Source organism: Artemia sp. Qi Xiang Cuo, chromosome 8 (genome assembly GCF_049724085.1).
Source record: "Artemia sp. Qi Xiang Cuo chromosome 8, ASM4972408v1, whole genome shotgun sequence".
Classification (NCBI taxonomy): Eukaryota; Metazoa; Arthropoda; class Branchiopoda; order Anostraca; family Artemiidae; genus Artemia; species Artemia sp. Qi Xiang Cuo.
In genome coordinates, this window is record NC_142801.1 from 18124347 (window position 1) to 18148896 (window position 24550).

The 24550-nt window shown below is 39.5% G+C and overlaps 1 protein-coding gene across 1 annotated transcript in view; it reads right to left on the bottom strand.

Annotated features, from left to right (window-relative positions):
• Nucleotides 1-10252: 10252 nt before the first annotated feature.
• LOC148949209 (uncharacterized) overlaps nucleotides 10253-24550 on the bottom strand; it is a 71697-nt gene continuing 57399 nt past the window's right edge. Inside the window, exon 2 of the mRNA XM_089092876.1 lies at nucleotides 10253-11369. Coding sequence (XP_088949002.1) covers nucleotides 10633-11256 — 624 coding nt within the window. The 5' untranslated portion in view covers nucleotides 11257-11369 and the 3' untranslated portion in view covers nucleotides 10253-10632. The remainder of the gene's footprint in view (nucleotides 11370-24550) is intronic.

Consider the following 24550-nt stretch of genomic DNA (forward strand, 5'->3'; position numbering starts at 1 on the left):
GGCCTATTATCTTTTTAACGATTAATAGAATCCAAGTTCAGCACTCAATAGCACCATAATAGCACTATATGTAGATAGTGTTCATGACGTACATAATGTAAAAAGAAAAACTTCTTTTTTGTTTGAGACGCATGGACATGGTCACAATTCTTCTAAGGAGGAGGTGTCAACATAAAGATATTTCTAGCGGGGCTGTTAAGCATAAGAATCGTGTACTTCTGGCAAAAAGCAGGACAATTGATGGGAATATAGATTAAAGCACGTGGAATCTAATGGTGACGAGAAGCACAGGCGCTCTAAAGTACCTTTACAAGCGCCCGAAGTGCTAAAAATGCGTAAGTTTACCAGCATCTCTACAGAAGCATCAAAATCTCTGAATATACATTTTAAGATATGGCGATTCCAATGGTGGCTTTACTTAGGCATCGCAATGGCGCTGCCTAAGTAAAGAACGATGTTGGCACAGTGTATTATTATTTTTTTTCTTGGTTTTAGACCAGGGCACTTCGTATCGAAGGAGTTGTCGTAGAAACTTCAAAAAGGGCTCATTCGATTGGAAATTGGAGTGGCTTGTGCCCTTTTTAACAGTAGAAATTGATTGGAAGGCAACTAACACCCCTTTCACACCCACCATTTCCTCAAACACATCCAATCAAAATTTTGAGATAGCCATTATGTTCAGCGTAATTGATTTCCAGATAGAAATTATGTTTTTGAGGATGACACTCCCACACAGCCATCAAGGCAAGGTTTTTAAGTTATGCCCGGGGGCATAAAAGAACGATGTTGGCACAATTTATTATTTATATTTTTTTTTCTTTAGACCAGGGCACTTCGTATCGAAGAAGTTGTCGTGGAAACTTCGAAAAGGGCTCATTCAATTGGAAATTGAAGTGGCTTGTGCCCTTTCTAATAGTCGAAAGGGATAGGAAGGCAACTAACACCTCTTCCACGCCCACCATTTCCCGAAACACATCCAATAAAAATGAATGTGCATTGTCAGTTTAATATACATATACTGATCTTTAGTAATCAATTTGTTAATATTATTTGATTTTGTAAAATTATGAAAGTAGAAACATTTATATTTTTTTTCAGTAAAGTGCAAATTATGTTCAGGTCTTAAGAAGGCATAGGAGTTTCTAGCCCAACTTATGTTAATTTCTGGTCGTTTTCAGTTTTACTCGGTTATTTATTGTAATTTGTTTTCGTTTTGGGTTTCATTTATTTATTGATGCAGATTTGTGGTAGTTTCACACATGGTAGATTATTTGATTTGATTTTTGCTCATTTTTTTTTTAATGGAGTTCTTTACTTTTCTTTGAAAAACTTATTGTGTGGAAAAAGTTTTTTTAATTAATAAAAAATCAAAGGATCGCTCTGAGGCGCACAATAGAGCGCTTAAAAGTGCGTAAAGCGCAAAATAGGAGCGCCAATCCCAAGTAATACCAAAAACAAACAAAATCATAGTTTAGAGTACTAGAAGTCCAAAGATTACAAGCAACAGCTCGAGTCTACGCGTCAAAGCACAAATTTGTGCGCTCAAAAGCGCGCAAAAAGTGCAAAACTGATGGAAAGTTTGAAGAAACTTTTGAAATACCGAGAGACGAGTGGTGTTGAAAAGAAAGCGAATCTGTAAGCCAGAATCCGGTCCTGACATGTCTTAATGCTCGCTTCAAGCGTGAAAATAGAAAAATTACAATACATTAGTTTCTTAAAACATGCGATAATTCGAAATGACATAGAACATGCAATACGAAGCGCAATTTAGAGCATCTAGCAGAGCCCCCAACCCTTAATGAAACAAAAGAATGAAGGATTTCGAAGGCACATTGAGACCTACATGGCACTTTTTCAGAGATGCACAACCAAAAAATCCATTTCCGTTTGCTACTTTAGCTAACTTATCTTGATTGTCATTGTTATTGGAACACAAAATAAGGCAATAATTATCAAAAAATATGGTACTTCGCTGAGATATCAGATCACATGTTGAGCAACCGAGATTCTAAGTTAGGCTTTAACCTTAAAAGAGACATCAAAACACATAAATATTTCATTATAACTATTTCACATAAAAATTCATTATACTTGGCAGGACCCGTGGCAAGAACATAACTCTCTGCACTTCAGTGAGCTGCTCTTGAAGTTACAGCGCCCAGAGCATTGCTTTTTGCAACTGCATCGTATAAGATCTCGACAACCGACAAAAGCTTGGGGCAGGGTTGAGAATCGAGGAGAGCAAACCCATTGCTAGTCTTTTACCATGCGCAATCATTTTTTTTTTTTCGGGAATAATAACAAAATGAGAACTGGACCATATCTGGGCTTGAAGGTAGGCATGCCGAATGTGCTGGTTTAGCGCATCCTGACTTGGCGGAAGTCTGTCCATGGATGATCGTTTAATTTGTGAACAGATACTTCCTCAACTTGTTTATCGACTCTTTCCCACTGGATATGTCATATACAAGTACAATGATCTTTTCAATTTGTGCAAAGTCCTTTTCAGTGAGCTCTTGAAGTGGTGAAGACAGGAGGTTTAAGACCGGTGTTATGGCACTGTGTGCTCCCATACTTTCCAAAAGCCTCCTTTGCTATGCCACAAGAATGCGGACACACTGCCACAGCCACTTAAAGCATGGAAAAAAAGCAGCGACTGCGCCTTTTCTTCGCCAACTGCTGTTGGTATGTCGTGAACAGGAATGTAGCGGAAACTCTTCCCTTGGCCGTATGCTACGTACAGTTGATCAAATCCAATAAGAAAGTACTCTGCGATGAGCAGATCAACTACACATGAATTAACCGGTTTGACAGTGATGAATTTCATGTTGCAGCGCGCTTTATGAAGCTAGTGTAGACTATCCTGCTATCTCTCTCCTCTGGGTTGCTAGGATGAATTTTAGCCAAGTCAGATGGAATTGTACTTCTTGCATTTTCACCAGAGTTCACGACAACCAAATGATTGGTAACAGTGTCGCAACTCGTTTGGTAACTCAAGTTCCTGTGTTTCACTCTTGTGAACTGCTTCTGAAGGTATCGGCAAATTTCTTCTGTAACATATTCGCCAAACGTCTTGCTTTTTGGCTTTATAAGGTGGACTGGGATAGAGAGAGAGAAAATTCATTTTTATTAAAGACCAATATTTACAAAAAAAAATCATATCAAACAGACCTGCCACGTGAAAATCTATACAGATTTGAAAATCTGTTTATACTGGGATAGCACCATCAAAAACCTTGGAATCGTGGTGAGGTTTCTTGGTCACAACTTCAGAAGAATAAGCTGTGAGCAGAGTTACAATATCAGACTTGGTGCTGAATATTAGATTACCCAGATCAGAGATTCAAGAAGGGAAAGGCAGGTTCTTGTGTTTGAAAAACTCTTCCAAGTCAGCGCCTCTGGTATTGCAGCCAATAAAAAAAATATCAAAAACCTTGGAATCAGAGTGAGGTTTCTCGGTAACAACTTCAGAAGAATAAGTATTGAGCAGGGTTACAATATCAGACTTCATCCCAAATCCCAGATTACCCTGATCTGATACTCATGATTGAAGGAGGGGAAGGCAAGTTCTCGTGTTTGAAAAACTCTTCCAAGTAAGCGCCTCTGGTGTTGCAGCCAATATAGAGTAAGGAGAATATGGCAGAATCTGACTTGGCCATCTGAAGGATCGATTTTGACTTCGGTATCGATGATGGAATAAGAGTTGAAAAAATGGCATCTTGTTTTGGCATATCGGTGAATCAATAGGCTTTGTACGTTTTACAAAACGCTGTTCCACAAAGGTATCATATTAGGATTAGCCAACAATTTCCAAATTGCGGTAGCTACTGATGGCACGGCAAAGGGGTACTCTCCCAGATTCGATAGAAACGAGAGTGTTATACATACTTTCGAAAGGACTACCCCATTCTATTAGGGTATTTACAAGGTTTTTAGTGTTTGTCTGGAGCCTCTTCTGGAATGCTGAGCCCATTTTGTGACCTTCTGCAGTCCGCTGTTCCTTCACATCTCATAATTTCAGTTCGTTCGGAAAACAGAAAATTTTGATGCTGTTGTAGCGAGGCTGGTAAACTTGCACTTTTAAACGCTTTTTAAGACGCTATGGAGCAATCGTTCGACTTCATACCGATTACCATTGGGTTCCCCATATATCATACCATATTTCCACTTTTTCTAGAGTTTCTCAAAATGTTCCATCAGTTTTGCGCTATTTTCGCGCTTTGAGAGCGCAAATACGCTCTTGGACAGCCAAACCTCAGCTGCTTCTTGTAATAGTCGAAGTTCTAGTACTCTAAACTATGGTTTTGCCAGTTTTTGTATTCCGTTGAATAGGTGCTTCCATTTTGAACTTTACGCACTTTTTTTTAGCGTTCTATTGCGCGCTTCAGAGCAATCCGTTGCTTTTTATTTAGCTACCACTGGAACCACCATATCGCAAAACGTATTGTCGGAAGTTTTGATGAGTCTGTAGAGAGACTGATGAACTTGCACTTTTTTTAGCGCTTCGGATGCTCGTAAAGGTGCTTTCGAACCTCTGCTCGACGTGCTTCTCGTCACCATTGGATACCCCATGCTTTAATCTATATCTCCACCAATTTTGGTGCTTTTTGACAGAAGTGCACGATTCTAGTGATATTTTCCGTTTATCAGCCCCACTAAGTTAGACCCCGACGGTTTCTAACTGATGGGCGACGCATCAGATTATGACATTATGCGCTCCGAGACCAAACCAAATGAAGTATATTTTCTTTATAATGAAAATTCCGTATAAAACTAATAAAGTGTTTTGTTTTCTAAAAATAAGACAAATTTGGTCTTGCTTCTCAGATTGATAATTGGGAAAATCGAGTTTTTTCCTCTTCTGAGCAGTGGTCTAAGGACTTCGATGAAAATATGCTCAGCCTCATCAAAGGCTTAACCTGGTAACTACTAAGTATCCTATATACCGAGGAATACCACTAACTAGACCTGGGATCCATGCGCTCCAAGACCAAACCAAATGAAGTATAGTGTCTTTATTATCCTAGCGTAGAAGATAAGGCAAAAAAAAAAACTCTCAAAAATGTTGATATAAACTTACAGTGTTCTCAACTTCCTCCAAAATGTAACTGATTCGAAAGTTGGCACACACAAAAACTGCTCTCTCGGATCAAAGGATTGTGAACAATAAAACAAATAACATAATTTTCAAAGAAATTTAATGGGAGGCAACAAAATGAAAAGAACTCCAAACGACGCTTAGCAAGTTGTTTTAAACAGCAGGAAAAAAGGCGAGTCATAACTTTTACTAGATTACTTGTTTTGCTAGATTTACTAGGTGGGCTTTCTTTTTATAGATCTAGTAACATTTTACTAGGGGTGGCAACGCGTGCTAATCACTCGACTTTAGTTTATAAAAGTAAATATCATATATTCCTCTCGACAGTGGGGCTTTCAGAATTGACAATGCGGGTCGCAGGTGGCTCGCCAACCACAAACCTGACATCCCGGTAGAATTTTTCCTTTTTTATGTCAATCTTCATGGCCCCATCAACGATAATGATATGCCGCTAGTCCTGGTAATTTCATCAGTTTGTTTTCAGCTTTGGTGTATTCGTTGTTACTCCGCTTGAACGTGTCAAGAGAGGCGATTTCATGAATTATCTGTGCTGGAGGCTATTCCAGGTGATAACGAATCGTCGGAGGAAGCTCATTTATAGGTATTCATGATTGAATGTACGTTGCTCTAGGTTTTCCGGCTGTGTTTTGAAGAGATGCCCTTAATAGGCTTTTCTCTTTCAGGAACAAGCCTCGATAACTCATGTAATGGAGGCGAATGGATGTATTTGTTAAAAGAGAAACATAGGTGCCAATTCAGAACAATCTTGGATCGATTATAGGGGTTTGGTAATAGGGTTTCTAGAAGTTGTTGTGCGATGTGCTAGGTTTTGAGCATGTTGGAGAGGAGAAATATGGCTTTTAAAAACCTCGTAAAAGGGGGAAAATACATATTCATTGACTGGTCGGACGCACAATTTGGAAAAAGCCTCGATTGACTTATCCCACCAGTTTTCACTTCTTCATAGTCAATGTCTCCCACAACATATGCATGCATGCTTTCATCATCTGAGTCATTTAGATGGAATTCTTCTTCCATTTCATCCTGACTACTCTCTATGGTGTCAAAACTCTGGGACTGTTCCCCTCTTTGTTGCAAATTTTTGCCTTGTTACTTCTCACTTTTTCTTTCCCTTAGCCTTTACTGTTCGATCAGCGAAGTCTTTCATCAGTGGATTTTTAACAGGTGTGTCAGTGGCTATAATGCTTTTGGTCCTTTTGCGGTTGGTGACATTTTTCTGGCACTGGCCTTAGGGTGAGGAGATCTCTGTTCAAGGGAGATATTTGGGCATACAGACGTTTCTTCTCGTAATTCTGAAGATGCACTAGAAGATGTGCTTGGTGTAGACAGATCATTTCTTTCATGAGGATTAATGCAGGGAGTGGCTTGTTGTGCACGATCAGAGACAAAGGAACTCAGAAATTCGTCATCCGTAAAATTATCACGGTTGAAGGGATAGACTCCAGAAACTCTGAAGCCAGACTGAATATTCTGCGGCGTGAAAGCCTGTGGAAAAGCAGTGCCAAGCAGTTCCTCAATATTATCAATCTTAATGAGCTGACCAGGATGGTTAAGCATCCACACATCAGCAGCTCTATTGTAGTGAGCTTTTAATGGTCCAAAGACTGATCTATCTAAGGCCCGAAGGTTTTTACTTATGTTTCGCAGGGGAATAAGCATTACAATTCTATTGGGTTTCGCACATACCGCTGATTCTGGACTGACATATATTGTATGGTTGTCCACAATTATATAAGGCTTTTGAGGCCAAACTGGATTGCCTGTCCTTTTGAAAGTGTTTAAGAAATTCCGGAAAGGTTTCAACAGTCATCCATCCGCTTACATAAGCAGCACCTTTCGTTCCAGTAAGGACACCAGAGACACTACGATCTTTGAATTGAACACGTGGAAAGACCATAAAGGGGGATTGGCTACACCTGTAGCACTAACTGCACAACATACCATTACAAGCTCACCCCTCTCGGCTGATGTTAGTTGACCAACTTGCTTAGCACCCTTTGGAGCTAACACTTTCTTAGGATTCTGCACCGTTGTAAGACCAGTTTCATTGACATTCCATACAGCATAAGCTTCAAATTTCTCCTTTTCAACACAGCTGAGTAATTGTCAAAAAACCTAATGATCGTTGTCTGATTGAATGCTGTTGCCCGAGCAATGCTTGTAGCCTCAGGAGAACGGATAGACACACTTGGGTTTCTTTCCAGAAAGAACGAAAAACAATCTGCGCCAGTAGTATTATTATTATCCGAGCTGCCCGGAAGCATTTTCTTTTTCATTTTTGCAAACTGATTCGAAAGTTGGCACACACAAAAACTGCTCTCTCGGATCAAAGGATTGTGAACAATAAAACAAGTAACATAATTTTCAAAGAAATTTGACGGGAGGCAACAAAAGGAAAAAAACTCCAAACCACGCTTAGCAAGTTGTTTTAAACAGCTGGAAAAAAGGCAAGTCATAACCTTTACTAGATTACTTGTTTTTCTAGATTTACTAGGTGGGCTTTCTTTTTATAGATCTAGTAACATCTTATTAGGGGTGGCAACGCGTGCCAATCACTCGACTTTAGTTCATAAAAGTAAATATCAAATATTCTTCTTGACAGTGGGGCTTTCAAAATTGACAATGCGGGTCGCAGGTGGCCCTCCAACCACAAACCTGACATCCCTGCGACATTTTTCCTTTTTCATGTCAATCTTCACGGCCTCATCAACGATACTGATATGCTGCTAGTCCTGGTAATTTCATCAGTTTATTTTTAGCTTTGATCTATTCGTTGTTCCTCCGCTTGAACGTGTCAAGAGAGGCGATTTCATGAATTATCTATGCTGGAGGCTATTCCAGGTGGTAACGGATCGTCGGAGGAAGCTCATTTATAGGTATTCATGATCGAATGTACGTTGCTCAAGGTTTTCCGGCTGTGTTTTGAAGAGATGCCCTTAATAGGCTTTTCTCTTTCAGGAACAAGCTTCGATAACTCATGTAATGGAGGTGAATGCATGTATTTTTTAAAAGAGAAACATTCAATTCAGAATAATCTTGAATCGATTGTAGGGGTTTGGTAATAGGGTTTCTAGAAGTTGTTGTGCGATGTGCTAGGTATTGAGCATGTTGGAGAGGAGAAATATGGCTTTTAAGAACCTCGGAAAAGGGGGAAAATTAGACCCCGGGACCGCGCTGGCAGATCGACCGAATGCTGCCGACGAGAGGCCCGGTCGACTGCTACCGAAGTTTCGCAACGCCGCCGGCGCGCCACTGCCACCAGAGGCGGCGGCGTTCGGTTGATTTTAAATTAATTTTGCGGCAATGTCAGCGCTTTTCCTTGTCGTGTGGTTTAGTATTTCGATTTTCCTAATTAGAAATCAAGCAGGGCTTGCACCATCCCCGAATTTTCGGGTATATCCCTGAAAATCTGTGCGTCACCCCGAAAAAAAATTTGGTTCCCAGAATCCTCGACAATCATGCTATCACGGTGCCACCCCTAGCGAATTGTCACCAGTGACTTTCCCTGCCAAATACTACTTTGCATACCATAATTCTTCACTTCTCTCGTTTCGTTAATTTTCATCTCTTTTATTACTATGCATAAAAACCAGATAGATGCAATATGCAATTGCAAATATTGCAATATACACAGCTCTTCATATGTTGACAAAAAAAGTATCGTCTTTATGAAATGAGTTTAAATCATTTCGAATGTGGTTTTCCAATCGCTATTTCTTACATCATTCGTAGTCAAAAATTTTATTTTCAAGTTGAATAGAATTATAGAACGCATTCACTACTATGCAGCTTGAGCCTTCAGTTGGATTTTGAAATTGACAGCCGACAGATTGTTTCTACAGCTGGATTGTAAGTTTGCAGATTTTTTTTCTTTTTCTGTCTTTAGATAACATTATCTTAATGTTTAATACTCAATTGTTGAACGCCTGTTAGAAAATACAATCTTCTTTCTGATACTTTTTTACCCCCCTCCCCCCCCAAAAAAAAAATCCTTCTACTGAGACAAAAATTTAGGTATAGACTAAGCTGTGTACAAGGTTAGGGAATTAAAGATTGAAACGGATGTTACCCCAAAAATATTATTCATAAATAAATTGTAAATTATTGCCTATAGGGGGGTGGATAGGGGGCTATCATTTTTAAATTATAATACCTAATTTTTGTTTGACAAAATTTAGGTATAGACTAAGCTATGTACAAGGTTGGGGAATTAAAGATTGAAACGGGGAAGTTACCCCAAAAATATAATTCATAAATAAATTGTAAATTATTGCCTAGAGGGGGGTGGATAGGGGGCTATCATTTTTAAATGATAATACCTCTTTTTTTTATTGAAAGCGGGGATGCCAAAAAGATAATTACTTTTTTCATTTAAAGTGGAAACAGAAGAGAATGATATCAAATTCCCTGGGAAACCATTGAAATATTTTGATAGACCCAGGGCCCCCATTGGGACTTGTTCATTGTCTTGGTTATTTTGCGATTTCTCATAGGCTACTGGCCTAATTTGGCTTTCTGTGTGTCCTCCCTTTTAATTAGATTTTTTGGATCTTATTGAATGCCACGGCGAATCTATGACTCAGTTTTCGAATTATTTAAGGTATATCTGAATAATTTCGACATTTTTGTTGCTGTCTTTGTACCCCTTTACTCATACCCTCAATTTTTTTTTCAAGGAACACCAAGCTGTATAACGTTATTTTGCGTGCTTGTTTGAACCATATGGGGACCTAGTTAATTATTAAGTAAATTATTTTTCTAATGTAAACTGAGACGGTATCCTATCAAGGTAGCATCCAGGGGGGGGGGGTAGGGAGGTATTACATTTAAGTGATAATATCTCGAAATTTTTTATTGAAAACAGGGATGCCAAAAAGTCAATGTTTTTTAAAATTAAAACAGAGAATTTAAATATTTGCAAAAAATTCTTTATACGTTTTTTTTGTGTCTAGTATCTATTTAGTAAATAACACCTCTATTTAGTATATTTATTTTATTGTTAAAATTGCCTAAATCTTGTCCGACGAATTTTGATTTTGCTTCCCAATGGCTAAACTTGAAAAAAAAATATGTAAAAAACGGGTGAACGGTATTTGATTCTAACAGTTGTTTGCCTTGTCATGAGACCCACCTTTTGAATCAGGTAGATAGTATTTTGAATTTAAGCGCTATTTTATTCAGCTTTTCATTTCTATTTATAAATACCTTTGTAATTGAATTATTATACAACTATATAATAAGGATTTTCATAATAGCAACAAAAATTCAAAAAAATAAAGGCAGAAAGGTGGTTACTTCAAGTGAGACTTAAGTTTTTCTTATTCCTCATTTGTTTCCAGTTTTCCAAAATTATTCTTTTAGAGAAGTGGTCCAAAGTAAAAAAAAAAATAGTTTCAATGTTTCTATATTTAAAACGTGAAATAGTTAATTCTAAGCTTCAACTGCACCATAACTAAAATGGTATCTACAAATCCTCCCACACTTTATTTCCAATACAAGGGCCAAAACTATTGTTACCCAAAAAGTTTTGTGAAAACAACGCTAAACCAATCATTATCGTCTCTTGACTCCAATATTTCTTTCGTCTTGCTATTTTCTACTTCCTTCATATTTATTACTCTGCTAGTATCAATGAATTCTTCAGCAAAGTTTTTTTCTTCGGGATTTTCTTCAAATTTCGGCTCTATTTTGTCATTGAATTCTCCTTTAAAAACTAATGCAACTGCTCCTCCATCTTGATTGGCAACACTACCTTCAGTCATACTTTCTTCAGTTTTGCTGCTATTGTTTTTGATGATTGCTTTGGCATCAGACTCGTTTAAGTCCCTTATGTGATTAAAAATTGCTCTTATCACTTCCATTTGTTTTTCAACTTGTAATTTCAGATTTTTAATTTCTTGTTCACATTTTCCTTTTAATTTATTTGTCTCAGTGATACTTATCTTTAATTCATCCTCTAACAGACTGTTCTTTTCTTCGGCAACAATTAATTTTGCCACAATTTTGGTGAAATTCATTTCTGCTTCTTCCGTTGGAAAGACAACCATGTCATTTCTGATTAGAGCCTGAATTTGAGACCTCAGTTCATCTATTTCTGTTGTGAGAAGCTCGTTTTGATTCTCAAAAGCTTTATTCATTATTTGCGCTCTACGAAGGTTGCGTTTACACTGCTTTAGGAAGTTGTTGTTGTCTGAGCGTTCAATTCTGGTCTCATCTTCATATCTTCTGGTGTTCAAGTTCGAGTAACAATCTAAAACAGTTGCACGCTTAGAAATAAAATTGTAAAAAATTTGGAGGGTGTCAAACATAAAAGTGAAGATAGATCGATAGCACTTACACACCTAGAAGGGTGTGTGTGTGTGTGTGTGTGTGTGTGTGTGTGTGTGTGTGTGTGTGTGTGTGTGTGTGTGTGTGTGTGTGTGTGTGTGTGTGTGTGTGTGTGTGTGTGTGTGTGTGTGTGTGTGTGTGTGTGTGTGTGTGTGTGTGTGTGTGTGTGTGTGTGTGTGTGTGTGTGTGTGTGTGTGTGTGTGTGTGTGTGTGTGTGTGTGTGTGTGTGTGTGTGTGTGTGTGTGTGTGTGTGTGTGTGTGTGTGTGTGTGTGTGTGTGTGTGTGTGTGTGTGTGTGTGTGTGTGTGTGTGTGTGTGTGTGTGTGTGTGTGTGTGTGTGTGTGTGTGTGTGTGTGTGTGTGTGTGTGTGTGTGTGTGTGTGTGTGTGTGTGTGTGTGTGTGTGTGTGTGTGTGTGTGTGTGTGTGTGTGTGTGTGTGTGTGTGTGTGTGTGTGTGTGTGTGTGTGTGTGTGTGTGTGTGTGTGTGTGTGTGTGTGTGTGTGTGTGTGTGTGTGTGTGTGTGTGTGTGTGTGTGTGTGTGTGTGTGTGTGTGTGTGTGTGTGTGTGTGTGTGTGTGTGTGTGTGTGTGTGTGTGTGTGTGTGTGTGTGTGTGTGTGTGTGTGTGTGTGTGTGTGTGTGTGTGTGTGTGTGTGTGTGTGTGTGTGTGTGTGTGTGTGTGTGTGTGTGTGTGTGTGTGTGTGTGTGTGTGTGTGTGTGTGTGTGTGTGTGTGTGTGTGTGTGTGTGTGTGTGTGTGTGTGTGTGTGTGTGTGTGTGTGTGTGTGTGTGTGTGTGTGTGTGTGTGTGTGTGTGTGTGTGTGTGTGTGTGTGTGTGTGTGTGTGTGTGTGTGTGTGTGTGTGTGTGTGTGTGTGTGTGTGTGTGTGTGTGTGTGTGTGTGTGTGTGTGTGTGTGTGTGTGTGTGTGTGTGTGTGTGTGTGTGTGTGTGTGTGTGTGTGTGTGTGTGTGTGTGTGTGTGTGTGTGTGTGTGTGTGTGTGTGTGTGTGTGTGTGTGTGTGTGTGTGTGTGTGTGTGTGTGTGTGTGTGTGTGTGTGTGTGTGTGTGTGTGTGTGTGTGTGTGTGTGTGTGTGTGTGTGTGTGTGTGTGTGTGTGTGTGTGTGTGTGTGTGTGTGTGTGTGTGTGTGTGTGTGTGTGTGTGTGTGTGTGTGTGTGTGTGTGTGTGTGTGTGTGTGTGTGTGTGTGTGTGTGTGTGTGTGTGTGTGTGTGTGTGTGTGTGTGTGTGTGTGTGTGTGTGTGTGTGTGTGTGTGTGTGTGTGTGTGTGTGTGTGTGTGTGTGTGTGTGTGTGTGTGTGTGTGTGTGTGTGTGTGTGTGTGTGTGTGTGTGTGTGTGTGTGTGTGTGTGTGTGTGTGTGTGTGTGTGTGTGTGTGTGTGTGTGTGTGTGTGTGTGTGTGTGTGTGTGTGTGTGTGTGTGTGTGTGTGTGTGTGTGTGTGTGTGTGTGTGTGTGTGTGTGTGTGTGTGTGTGTGTGTGTGTGTGTGTGTGTGTGTGTGTGTGTGTGTGTGTGTGTGTGTGTGTGTGTGTGTGTGTGTGTGTGTGTGTGTGTGTGTGTGTGTGTGTGTGTGTGTGTGTGTGTGTGTGTGTGTGTGTGTGTGTGTGTGTGTGTGTGTGTGTGTGTGTGTGTGTGTGTGTGTGTGTGTGTGTGTGTGTGTGTGTGTGTGTGTGTGTGTGTGTGTGTGTGTGTGTGTGTGTGTGTGTGTGTGTGTGTGTGTGTGTGTGTGTGTGTGTGTGTGTGTGTGTGTGTGTGTGTGTGTGTGTGTGTGTGTGTGTGTGTGTGTGTGTGTGTGTGTGTGTGTGTGTGTGTGTGTGTGTGTGTGTGTGTGTGTGTGTGTGTGTGTGTGTGTGTGTGTGTGTGTGTGTGTGTGTGTGTGTGTGTGTGTGTGTGTGTGTGTGTGTGTGTGTGTGTGTGTGTGTGTGTGTGTGTGTGTGTGTGTGTGTGTGTGTGTGTGTGTGTGTGTGTGTGTGTGTGTGTGTGTGTGTGTGTGTGTGTGTGTGTGTGTGTGTGTGTGTGTGTGTGTGTGTGTGTGTGTGTGTGTGTGTGTGTGTGTGTGTGTGTGTGTGTGTGTGTGTGTGTGTGTGTGTGTGTGTGTGTGTGTGTGTGTGTGTGTGTGTGTGTGTGTGTGTGTGTGTGTGTGTGTGTGTGTGTGTGTGTGTGTGTGTGTGTGTGTGTGTGTGTGTGTGTGTGTGTGTGTGTGTGTGTGTGTGTGTGTGTGTGTGTGTGTGTGTGTGTGTGTGTGTGTGTGTGTGTGTGTGTGTGTGTGTGTGTGTGTGTGTGTGTGTGTGTGTGTGTGTGTGTGTGTGTGTGTGTGTGTGTGTGTGTGTGTGTGTGTGTGTGTGTGTGTGTGTGTGTGTGTGTGTGTGTGTGTGTGTGTGTGTGTGTGTGTGTGTGTGTGTGTGTGTGTGTGTGTGTGTGTGTGTGTGTGTGTGTGTGTGTGTGTGTGTGTGTGTGTGTGTGTGTGTGTGTGTGTGTGTGTGTGTGTGTGTGTGTGTGTGTGTGTGTGTGTGTGTGTGTGTGTGTGTGTGTGTGTGTGTGTGTGTGTGTGTGTGTGTGTGTGTGTGTGTGTGTGTGTGTGTGTGTGTGTGTGTGTGTGTGTGTGTGTGTGTGTGTGTGTGTGTGTGTGTGTGTGTGTGTGTGTGTGTGTGTGTGTGTGTGTGTGTGTGTGTGTGTGTGTGTGTGTGTGTGTGTGTGTGTGTGTGTGTGTGTGTGTGTGTGTGTGTGTGTGTGTGTGTGTGTGTGTGTGTGTGTGTGTGTGTGTGTGTGTGTGTGTGTGTGTGTGTGTGTGTGTGTGTGTGTGTGTGTGTGTGTGTGTGTGTGTGTGTGTGTGTGTGTGTGTGTGTGTGTGTGTGTGTGTGTGTGTGTGTGTGTGTGTGTGTGTGTGTGTGTGTGTGTGTGTGTGTGTGTGTGTGTGTGTGTGTGTGTGTGTGTGTGTGTGTGTGTGTGTGTGTGTGTGTGTGTGTGTGTGTGTGTGTGTGTGTGTGTGTGTGTGTGTGTGTGTGTGTGTGTGTGTGTGTGTGTGTGTGTGTGTGTGTGTGTGTGTGTGTGTGTGTGTGTGTGTGTGTGTGTGTGTGTGTGTGTGTGTGTGTGTGTGTGTGTGTGTGTGTGTGTGTGTGTGTGTGTGTGTGTGTGTGTGTGTGTGTGTGTGTGTGTGTGTGTGTGTGTGTGTGTGTGTGTGTGTGTGTGTGTGTGTGTGTGTGTGTGTGTGTGTGTGTGTGTGTGTGTGTGTGTGTGTGTGTGTGTGTGTGTGTGTGTGTGTGTGTGTGTGTGTGTGTGTGTGTGTGTGTGTGTGTGTGTGTGTGTGTGTGTGTGTGTGTGTGTGTGTGTGTGTGTGTGTGTGTGTGTGTGTGTGTGTGTGTGTGTGTGTGTGTGTGTGTGTGTGTGTGTGTGTGTGTGTGTGTGTGTGTGTGTGTGTGTGTGTGTGTGTGTGTGTGTGTGTGTGTGTGTGTGTGTGTGTGTGTGTGTGTGTGTGTGTGTGTGTGTGTGTGTGTGTGTGTGTGTGTGTGTGTGTGTGTGTGTGTGTGTGTGTGTGTGTGTGTGTGTGTGTGTGTGTGTGTGTGTGTGTGTGTGTGTGTGTGTGTGTGTGTGTGTGTGTGTGTGTGTGTGTGTGTGTGTGTGTGTGTGTGTGTGTGTGTGTGTGTGTGTGTGTGTGTGTGTGTGTGTGTGTGTGTGTGTGTGTGTGTGTGTGTGTGTGTGTGTGTGTGTGTGTGTGTGTGTGTGTGTGTGTGTGTGTGTGTGTGTGTGTGTGTGTGTGTGTGTGTGTGTGTGTGTGTGTGTGTGTGTGTGTGTGTGTGTGTGTGTGTGTGTGTGTGTGTGTGTGTGTGTGTGTGTGTGTGTGTGTGTGTGTGTGTGTGTGTGTGTGTGTGTGTGTGTGTGTGTGTGTGTGTGTGTGTGGTAGTTTTACGCTTGGAAGATTATTTTACTTCATTTCTGCCCATTATTGACTTAATAGAGCTCTACTTTTCTTTGAAAACTCGTTAAATGGAAAAAGTTTTTTTAATTAATACAAATATATAAAACCGTCATTCGGCCAGGGGGGCTGGCACCCTCTTGCCTCTCTCCCCCCCCCCCCTTATGGGGGTCCATGTCTGAAACAGCTTCTCATGACGTTTCAGTTCCCCGCTAGTGCTAGAGAAAGGAAAAAAGAAAGAAATAAACACGTTAATCATATACATATCAGCTTCAAGCTCTTTTTCGAAATTTCTCAAAAAGTGTGTTCGTAATTATGTTTTACTGTTAAGACAAACATAAATAATATTTAAATGAGCTTCGTACAAACATTAATCAAAATTAAATAAACTTTCTTTATTAGGTAATTTTTCTTTCTTCAAAATACCGCTTTTTGTTCTCATTTAATAAGGGTTCTCATTTATAGCACTAATCACTTTACATTAAAGTGATTAGTGCTATATCATAGGCAGCGCAATAGCGCTGCCTAAGTAAAAAACGATGTTGGCACAATGTATTATTTTTTTTTATCTATACCCGGGCACTTCGTATCGAAGGTAACTTTTAAGTTATACCCTGAGAGCATATAAGAACGATTTTGGCACAATGTATTATTTATTATTTTTTTCCTTTAGAGCAGGGCACTTCGCATCGAAGAAATTGTCGTAGAAACTTCGAAAAGGGCTCATCCAATTATAAATTGGAGTGGCTTGTGCCCTTTTCAATAGTCGAAAGTGATTGAAAGGCAACTAACACCCCTTCCACGCCTACCTTTTCCCGAAACATATCCAGTAAAATTTTTTAGAGAGCCATTTTGTTCAGCGTAATTGATTTCCAGATAGAAATTATGTTTTTGAGGAAGACACTCCTCCACAGCCTTTAGGACAAGGGTTGTAAGTTATTTCTTGGGGGCATATAAGATTTTTTCTTTATAGAAGGCGTTGTCGAAGAAACTTCAAAAAAGGCTAATTTGATTGGAAATTCAAAGGGCTAGTGCCCTTTTTAATAGTCGAAAGTGGTTGGAGGGCAACTAACTACCCTCTCACGCCCACCTTTTCCCCAAACACATCCAATTAAAGTTTTTAGATAGCCATTTTGCTCAACGTAGTTTTGAGTTCTGGAAATTAGGTCTTTGAGGATGACACTCCCCCACAGCCCTCAGGGCAATGGTTGTAAGTTATGCCTTGGGGGCATATAAGGTTTTTATTAAAAGTGTTGTCGTAGAAACTTCAAAAGCTCTCATTCAATTGGAAATTGAAAGGGCTAGTGCCTTTTTTAATAGTTGAAAGTGATTGGAGAGCGACTAACGCCCCTCTCACGCCAACCATTTTCCCAAACACATCCAATCAAAATTTTGAGAAAGCCATTTTATTCCAAGCAGTTGAGGCCTGGGGGCATATAAGATTATTATTGAAATCTTTGTCAGCGAAACTTGAAAAAGGGCTCATTCGATTGGAAATTCAAAGGACTAGTGCCCCTTTTAATAACTCAAAAGTGATTTGAGGGCTACTCACCCCCCTCTCACGCCCACCTTTTCCCCAAACACATCCGATCAAAATTTTTAGATAGCCATTTTGTTTCACGCAGTTTAAAGTTCAGGAAATTATACCTTTGAGCAGGACACTCCCCCCAGAGTCTTCAGGGCAAGGGTTATAAGTTATGCCCTGGGGGCATATAAGTTTTTATTGAAATCTTTGTTGTAGAAACTTGAAATAGAGCTCTTTCGGTTGGAAATTCAAAGGGCTATCGTCCTTTTTAATAGTCGAAAGTGATTTGAGGGCAGCTAACCCCCCTCTTACGCCCACCTTTTCCCCAAACGCATCCAATTAAAATTTTTAGATAGCCATTTTATTCAACGTAGTTGAAAGTTTTGGAAATTAGATCTTTAAGGATGACAACCCCTCCCCCCCACAACACTCAGGGCAAGGGTTGTAACATATACCCCGGGGGTATGTAAGGTTTTTATAGAAAGCGATGTTGTAAAAACATCAAAAAGAGCTCATTCAATTCGAAATTAAAAGGACTACTAACCTTTTAATAGTCGAAAGTGATTGAAGGGCAACTAACCCCCCTCTCAGGCCCACTATTTCCCCAAACACATCCAATCAAAATTTTGGGATATCCATTTTGTTCAACAGAGTCGAAAGTTCTGAAAATTACGTCTTTTATGATGATAGCCCCCTCAGAGCCCTCATTGCAAGGGTTGTAAGTTATGCCCTGGGGGCATATAAGATTTATATAGAAAGTTGTTGTAGACATTTCAAAAAGGGCTCATTTGTTTGGAAATGAAAATTGCCCCTTTTAATATTTGAAAGTGAGTGGAGAGTAATTGACCCCCCTCCCTCGCCCACAATTTCCCCAAAAATCTTAAATCAAAGTTTAGAGATAGCCATTTTGTTCAATGTAGTTGAAATTTCTGGAAATTATGTATTTAAGGATGACAAGCACCCCAGAGCCCCCAGGGCCAAGGTTTTAAGTTCTGCCCTGGGGGCAAATAAGGTTTTTATAGTTAGAGTTGTCGTAAAAACTTCAAAAGGGGATCATCCAATTGGGAATTGAGAGGGATAGTGCCCTTTTTAATAGTCGAAAGCAATTGGAGGGTAACTAACCACCCTCTCACGCGCACCATTTCCCTAAACACATCCAATGAAGTTATGCCCTGGGGACATATAAAGTTTTTATTGAAAGCGTTGTAGTAGAAACTTCAAAAGGGCTCATTTGATTGGAAATTGAAAGGGCTAGTGCCCTTTTTAACAGTTGAAAGTGATGGGAGAGCGACTAACACCCCTTTCACGCCCACCCTTTTCCCAAACACATCCAATCAACATTTTGGGATAGCCATTTTGTTTAACGTAGTTGAAAGTTCTGGAAATTATGTCTTAGAGGATGACAACCAACCTCATAGCCGTTAGGGTAAGGGTTGCAATTTATACCCTGGGGGCATATAAGGTGTTTATAGAAAGCGTTTTCGTAGAAACCCAAAAAGGGCTCATTTGATTGGAAATCGAAAGGCCTAGTGACCTTTTTAATAGTCGAAAGTGATTGGAAGGCTTAAATTTTTATAGTAAAGATCGATGTGGGTATAATGTATGATTTTTATTTTGTTGTTGTTGTTTAGACCAGGGCACTTCATATCGAAGGAGTTGTCGTAGGAACTTCGAAAAGGGCTTATATGATTGAAAATAGAAAGGGCTAATGCCCTTTTTAATAGTCGAAAGTGATTGGAGGGCAACTAATCCCCCTCTCATGCCCACCCTCCCATTTGCTTTTATTACTAAAAACTAAGTATTGCCTTAAGATTAAATCAAAATGCACTGTGTTAATGGTAATTCCCAATAAGGCATCTCAGCAGTATTCCAAGAACGAATGAGGGTATTATGTTCAAACTTTCGGGGCTACTTCTGCTCCTAAAATTTAACCAAGTCAAAATAGCGTAAGTGTATCCAAGCTATCAAAGAAAGTAGGCAGATCTTTTTGCGAATGGTGTCAAGTTTTCCTTTTCAGGTCAACTAGAGGAGGTATGAAACGAAATCAAACACTGCTATTTGTGTCCAGATTTATAAAAGGGTTTATGTTGTTAAAAATTGCTGAAAATTTTTCTCCAGCACACAAATAGCAGTCCAAACTATAAAGTCTTAAAAAAATTAAAAGATTTAAAGTATTATTATCTTTTTCCCTGAAACGACTATCTCAATATAAAACGAACAGAAATTAATTAAAAACTTTTTCCACAAAATAAGTTTTTCAAAGAAAAGTAAAAAAAACTCCATTAAACAAAAAATCAGCAAAAATAAAATCAAATAATCTACAAAGCGTGAAACTACCGCAAATCAGCATCGATAAATAAATGAAACCCAAAACGAACAGATATTACAATAAATAACCGAATCAAACTCAAAACGAGCAGAAATTAGCATAAGTGGGGCTCAAAATCCCTACGCCTTCCCAAGGCCAGAACATAATTTGCACTTTACTGAAAAAAACACAAATTATTCTCAGTTTATTATACATATACTGATATTTAGTAATCAAAATGTTAAAATTATTTGATTTATTAAAGTTATAAAAGTAAGAACATTTATATTTTTTTCAGTAAAGTGTAAATTATCTTCTGGCCTTGGGATGGCATAGGAATATAAGTTTTTAAGATAATTTTTTCAAAGAAAAGTAAAGAACTCCATTAAATAAAAAATGAGCAAAAATAAAATCAAATAATCTACCAAGCGTGAAACTACCCAAAATCCGCATTGATAAATAAATAAAACCCTAAACGAACAGAAATTACAAAAAATAACCGAATCAAACTCAAAACGAGCAGAAATTAACATAAGTTGGAAGCAAAACCCCTATGCCTTCCCAAGACCAGAACAAAATTTGCACTTTACTGAAAAAATAGAAATGAATTTGCAGTGTCAGTTTAATATACATATACTCATATTTAGTAATCAAAATGTTAATATTATTTGAATTATTAAAGTTATAAAAGCTAAAAAATGTCAGGTCAAGGTGAATAGGTGATATTGTGTAACTGAAGATCGATCAAGTGGACAATTCGACTTATCTAGGTAGTATTGTTAGGAAAGACGGTGGATGCAGTGAAGAAGTTAAAAGTATAATAGCGAAGGCCCGGAGCGTTTATTTACAGTTGGAAAAGGTTTGGAAAACATGAAGACAAGTCCACAAATCAAGATTAGAATATTGAAAGCTAGGGTGATGACAGTAGTAGAAAGGACCCTAAAGGTCCCATTGCTCACCCCTGCTGCCACCTACAACTTTTTTAAATAATCTATGCATGTTCTTATGGGTTTTCTCACTTGAAAAAACAGGAATTTTCTCACTTTTATGGATTTTTCTTGGACGGTTATGAGTTCTATTAAATTTATTTGTTGTTTTTCATATATGTCAACAGAATTTTATGTCTTTTATATGTTTTTTGTGACTGATAATGAAAAAAAACAGCGACAACTACAGCAATTTATGGATGTTCTATGGTTTTTGTCAGTGAGAATGGAAAAACATGATTTTTCTCACTTAGATGGATGTTTCAAGGTCAATTTATTTGTTGTTGTTGTTATTGTTCGTCCAGGTGCACGCTAGGGGCAATGTATTGATCTAGGACTCGAGGGGGAAGTGAATTTCCGAGAACTTGATTTACATAATCGGTGGGGAGAATGTATTGATTTATGAAAGGGGAATTAAGAAACAAATGTGGCTTCTTTGATCATTAGGCTAAACTAACCTGAGAAATTGATTTACATAATCGGCGGGGAATTATTGATTCACGAAAGGGGAATTAAGAATCATTATGGCTTCTTTGATCTTTAGGCTAACCTAACCTGAGAAATTGATTTACATAATCGGTGGGGAATTATTGATTCACGAAAGGGGAATTAAGAAACATTATGGCTGCTTTGATCTTTAGGCCTGAGGGATTCATTTATTGTTGTTGTTGTTTGGCCAAGTGCACGCTAGGGGCGAATGTTAAGATCCAGGAATAGGAAACAGGATCACGTGTTTCCTTCTCAGCCAATCAGAGACTCGGATACATCTCCATCTCAACCAATCAGAGACTCGCTTACATATGATTTTCCCTTTGCATACCAATTCGCCCTTGAGATTTCGTATATAACGGACATGCATTGTGATTAAATTATCAGAAAGTATTGTGACAAAGTTGAAAGAACAAGAATGAATATTGTTGATGAGCTAGAAGCCTTGACAGCCGAAATTAGCAATGTGAGTTCATTTCTGTTTTTTATTTTCAAAATAAAATTACTTTCATAGGTCACCCTCCAGTATATTTTGGTAAGTCTCCGCTCCCCCAAAACTCCACTATGCTATCTTTATACTCGATAGAAAACGTAAAAGGTGTTCTTTTTACTACCTAAACAGTCCTCAACCCCCCCCCCCCACTGCTTTTACAAGTATAATTCTCGCAATTGAAATAATTCTCTTTTCGATAAAATTCTTGCTTTTCTGTATTGTGATTTAAAGTGTCCACTGACTTCTGTCAATCCCATAGTCATTAAGCCGCTAAATTGACAAACCATTTCCACAATGATAATTACTGTCACCCCTTTTAAAGTACATCCGCTCTCTCAATCCTTTACGTTAACAGTTTAACCAAAAGGTTTCTCAGATCAAAAAAGGATTGTTTTAGTTATTTTCAAATTAAAACGGTTTTTCAGACAATTGCAATAATTAAGCGCAGGCCTACGCAATCTCTATTTGAAGAAGTGAAACGAGTTATTTTCAAATTAAGGTCTAACAATATATTTAGGACATTACTGAAGGGGGGAGGGGGACATGCCTCAATTCTATCGCCATTATTGTAAAATGAAAACAAAGTTTTTCTTTGCATGAAAAGTAAGGGGCTGGGATGTCTATGAATAAGCTTTTTTAATTAATTAAAATAGCATTTGATTTCTGTGTTTAGTATATTTTTACTTTTTGCTTTACTGAAAATAATGGGGAGCGGGTTTCTTAGTGATAAATGCATTCTAGACAAAATTATGGCTATGTGGATGGGGGTACTAATTTTCCTTCTGTAAAAAAAAAGAGGAAAATTATCACAATGCTAATTTTTTCTCTTCTTTTAAGTCCAATTGTGAAGAATGCCCGCCGTCTCCCAGTAAGAGAGCAAGGGTCCAAGATAAAACTCTTGCGAAGGCGACAGTCATACAGTACGGTCGTTGGCCGAAGCCCCCTAAACAACTGTTACCTGCCCAAGCTGCAGCCCTATCTGTGCAGGATTTTGACATCGCCTGCCAATCCGCTCTCCGTAGACCCTTATTAGCTGCCACGCCAACGCTAGGTCAGGAGGTTTCCCTCCAGCATGCTATGCCAGGTCCATCCGGCACGCAAGCCCAGACGGAATTTGCAAATGTAAGCATTTTTACCTCTAGTTATAGAAATATCTACCTATTTCTTCCAATGTTTTTCTTAGGTCTTTTCTTTTCACTTTTTTTCAACACTGTAAAAGTGTTTCTCAGAGATATTAAAAGATTTTTTCTCCCCAAAGGAAATATAAAGTTCTCCCTTTGAATCATGTCAATTACATGCAGTCACCCTGATAAATTCTGGTAGTGAACCCAAAAAAAGGCAATATTTTCTGGTAATAGTATGGTTAGGTAATTGATTTCGCTTTATAACCTAAATTTTCACATTGCTACTAAAATTTTCTTAAAAAAAAAAAATTTCTATTCAAATGAGTTGTGTATCATGACAGGAGATGGCTATCCATTTCAAATCTTGTTTTTTTTTCAAAAGCAGATAAAGAGTATTAATATGAAATTTAATTTGGAGGGATTGTTTGAACAAAATCAAAACCTACTATGTCATGTTTTAGATTGTAAATATTTTATATTAAGGTGGGGAGGCGCGGATTCCGGGAAGCGCTATGGCGCCCGGGAAGCGCCAGGGGAAGCGCTGCGGTGGCCCGCTGGGCTAGATCGGGGGGGGGGGGGGATTAAATAGTGGAAATTGAAGGGGGGGTGGAGTTGTTTGAACAAAATCAAATTGCATTCTATGTAAAGCGTTTTAGATTTTCGTTAAGTATTGCCTTCTATGTCATCTTTTAGATTGTAAATATCTTATATTAAGTTGGAAATTGGAACTTTCAGAATATATGGAGTAGTGAATTAATCAAATGCTACTGCTATTAAGTGTGTTTTCAAGCATATATGTAAATAATAATTCAATTTTAAAAACAGTAGGGGTGATTTGAACACTTTGAAAATAAGCTATTTTTCATTTATAGGTTGGACCATTGGTCCCTTATTCCATGTCGCCGTCCTCATCATTTGAAGAAGTAGAGGAAGAACTCGCGTCTACGGAATTTCATGCCATTCAGGACAATTCACATATCAATGAATGGGATGGTATTGTTAATTCCGATGAAATACCTTTTAATATTGAAGATTTTTAAAATGATTTTTTAAATGTAGATAATAGCGCAGTTGAGCAGGGGGACTTAACTCAAAATACACTACAGCTTTTAAACGATTTTTCAAATGAATTAACTGGGAATCCTCCTCTAGCCCCCGATAACCTAATCCCACTTTAAACAATTGAAGCGGATTCCCATACCCCAAATATTGAACAATGTGGAGGGAGTGCTGATGATATACAAGAGCAGGAGGGGGGTAATGTCCAATTTACACTATTTTCCGAATTTCAATTATCTAATACAATTTTAAATGCAATAGTTGTCTACACTGCAACTTTTGGTGATCAGTTTAATTCACTTATGGGGGGAAATTTTGTTTTTGACCCCGTAGAAATTGTGCATGACTATGTAGATAAAATTCGTGCATTGCTGGAGAACCAAATTCAATGATGGGGAGGGGGGAGAGATTCAATTAAGGTTTCAATTGTTTTAAAGGTGTTTTATTTAATTGAGGGGAAAAGTGAAGTTTACCATCATTATGTACACTCCGAGACACGTTTGATTTATCTTAATTTCGAAAATTTTGAGGGTGTTTTTTGCGAGTGGGTAGGTCATATTATAGCGCATCTTGAGAACTTTAACGAAAATGGGAGCGGCTCTGTAGTTCTTTATGTTGAAAATTTAAGCGTTAATATCTGTAAATTTAAGAAATATTTTATTTTAAAAGGGGGGCAGGGTATGATAGAGATACATTTTTAAATTATAATCCAGATTTAGTAGGTTGTCGTGGTGTCCAGCGGATTTGTTTTGAAACAGCTGAAAAATGTTTCAAGTACGCTTTTCTCGTATCACCATTCGAGCCTCTAGCACGTGACGCTACACAGACGAATTTAGACGATTGGGCTCTATATGGGAAAGACGGGTCCAATTTTCCCATTGTAGATTTCACTTGTTTAGAGGGAAAATACCCAGTAACGCTAAGATCCATTGATATTTTTGAAAGGGCCAATGTCCATTTAAATATTGGCGTTACTGTTGTTCAGTTTGAAACTGAATTTGAAGATGGGGTTCGTTCAAAAAAGAAGGGGTGGTTTTCCCTGTAAGGGGTCCGTCGATTGAGTTGGTCAAACACTGGGTTTGATTGTTGTACACACCACCATCTAGTGACCTTGCCAATTCAATTGGCCATTTTAACCCGATCACAGACATTAATAGAGCCTGCCCGCGGCCGGCCTTTGGCCCCGCAGTCCCGGGGGGTGGG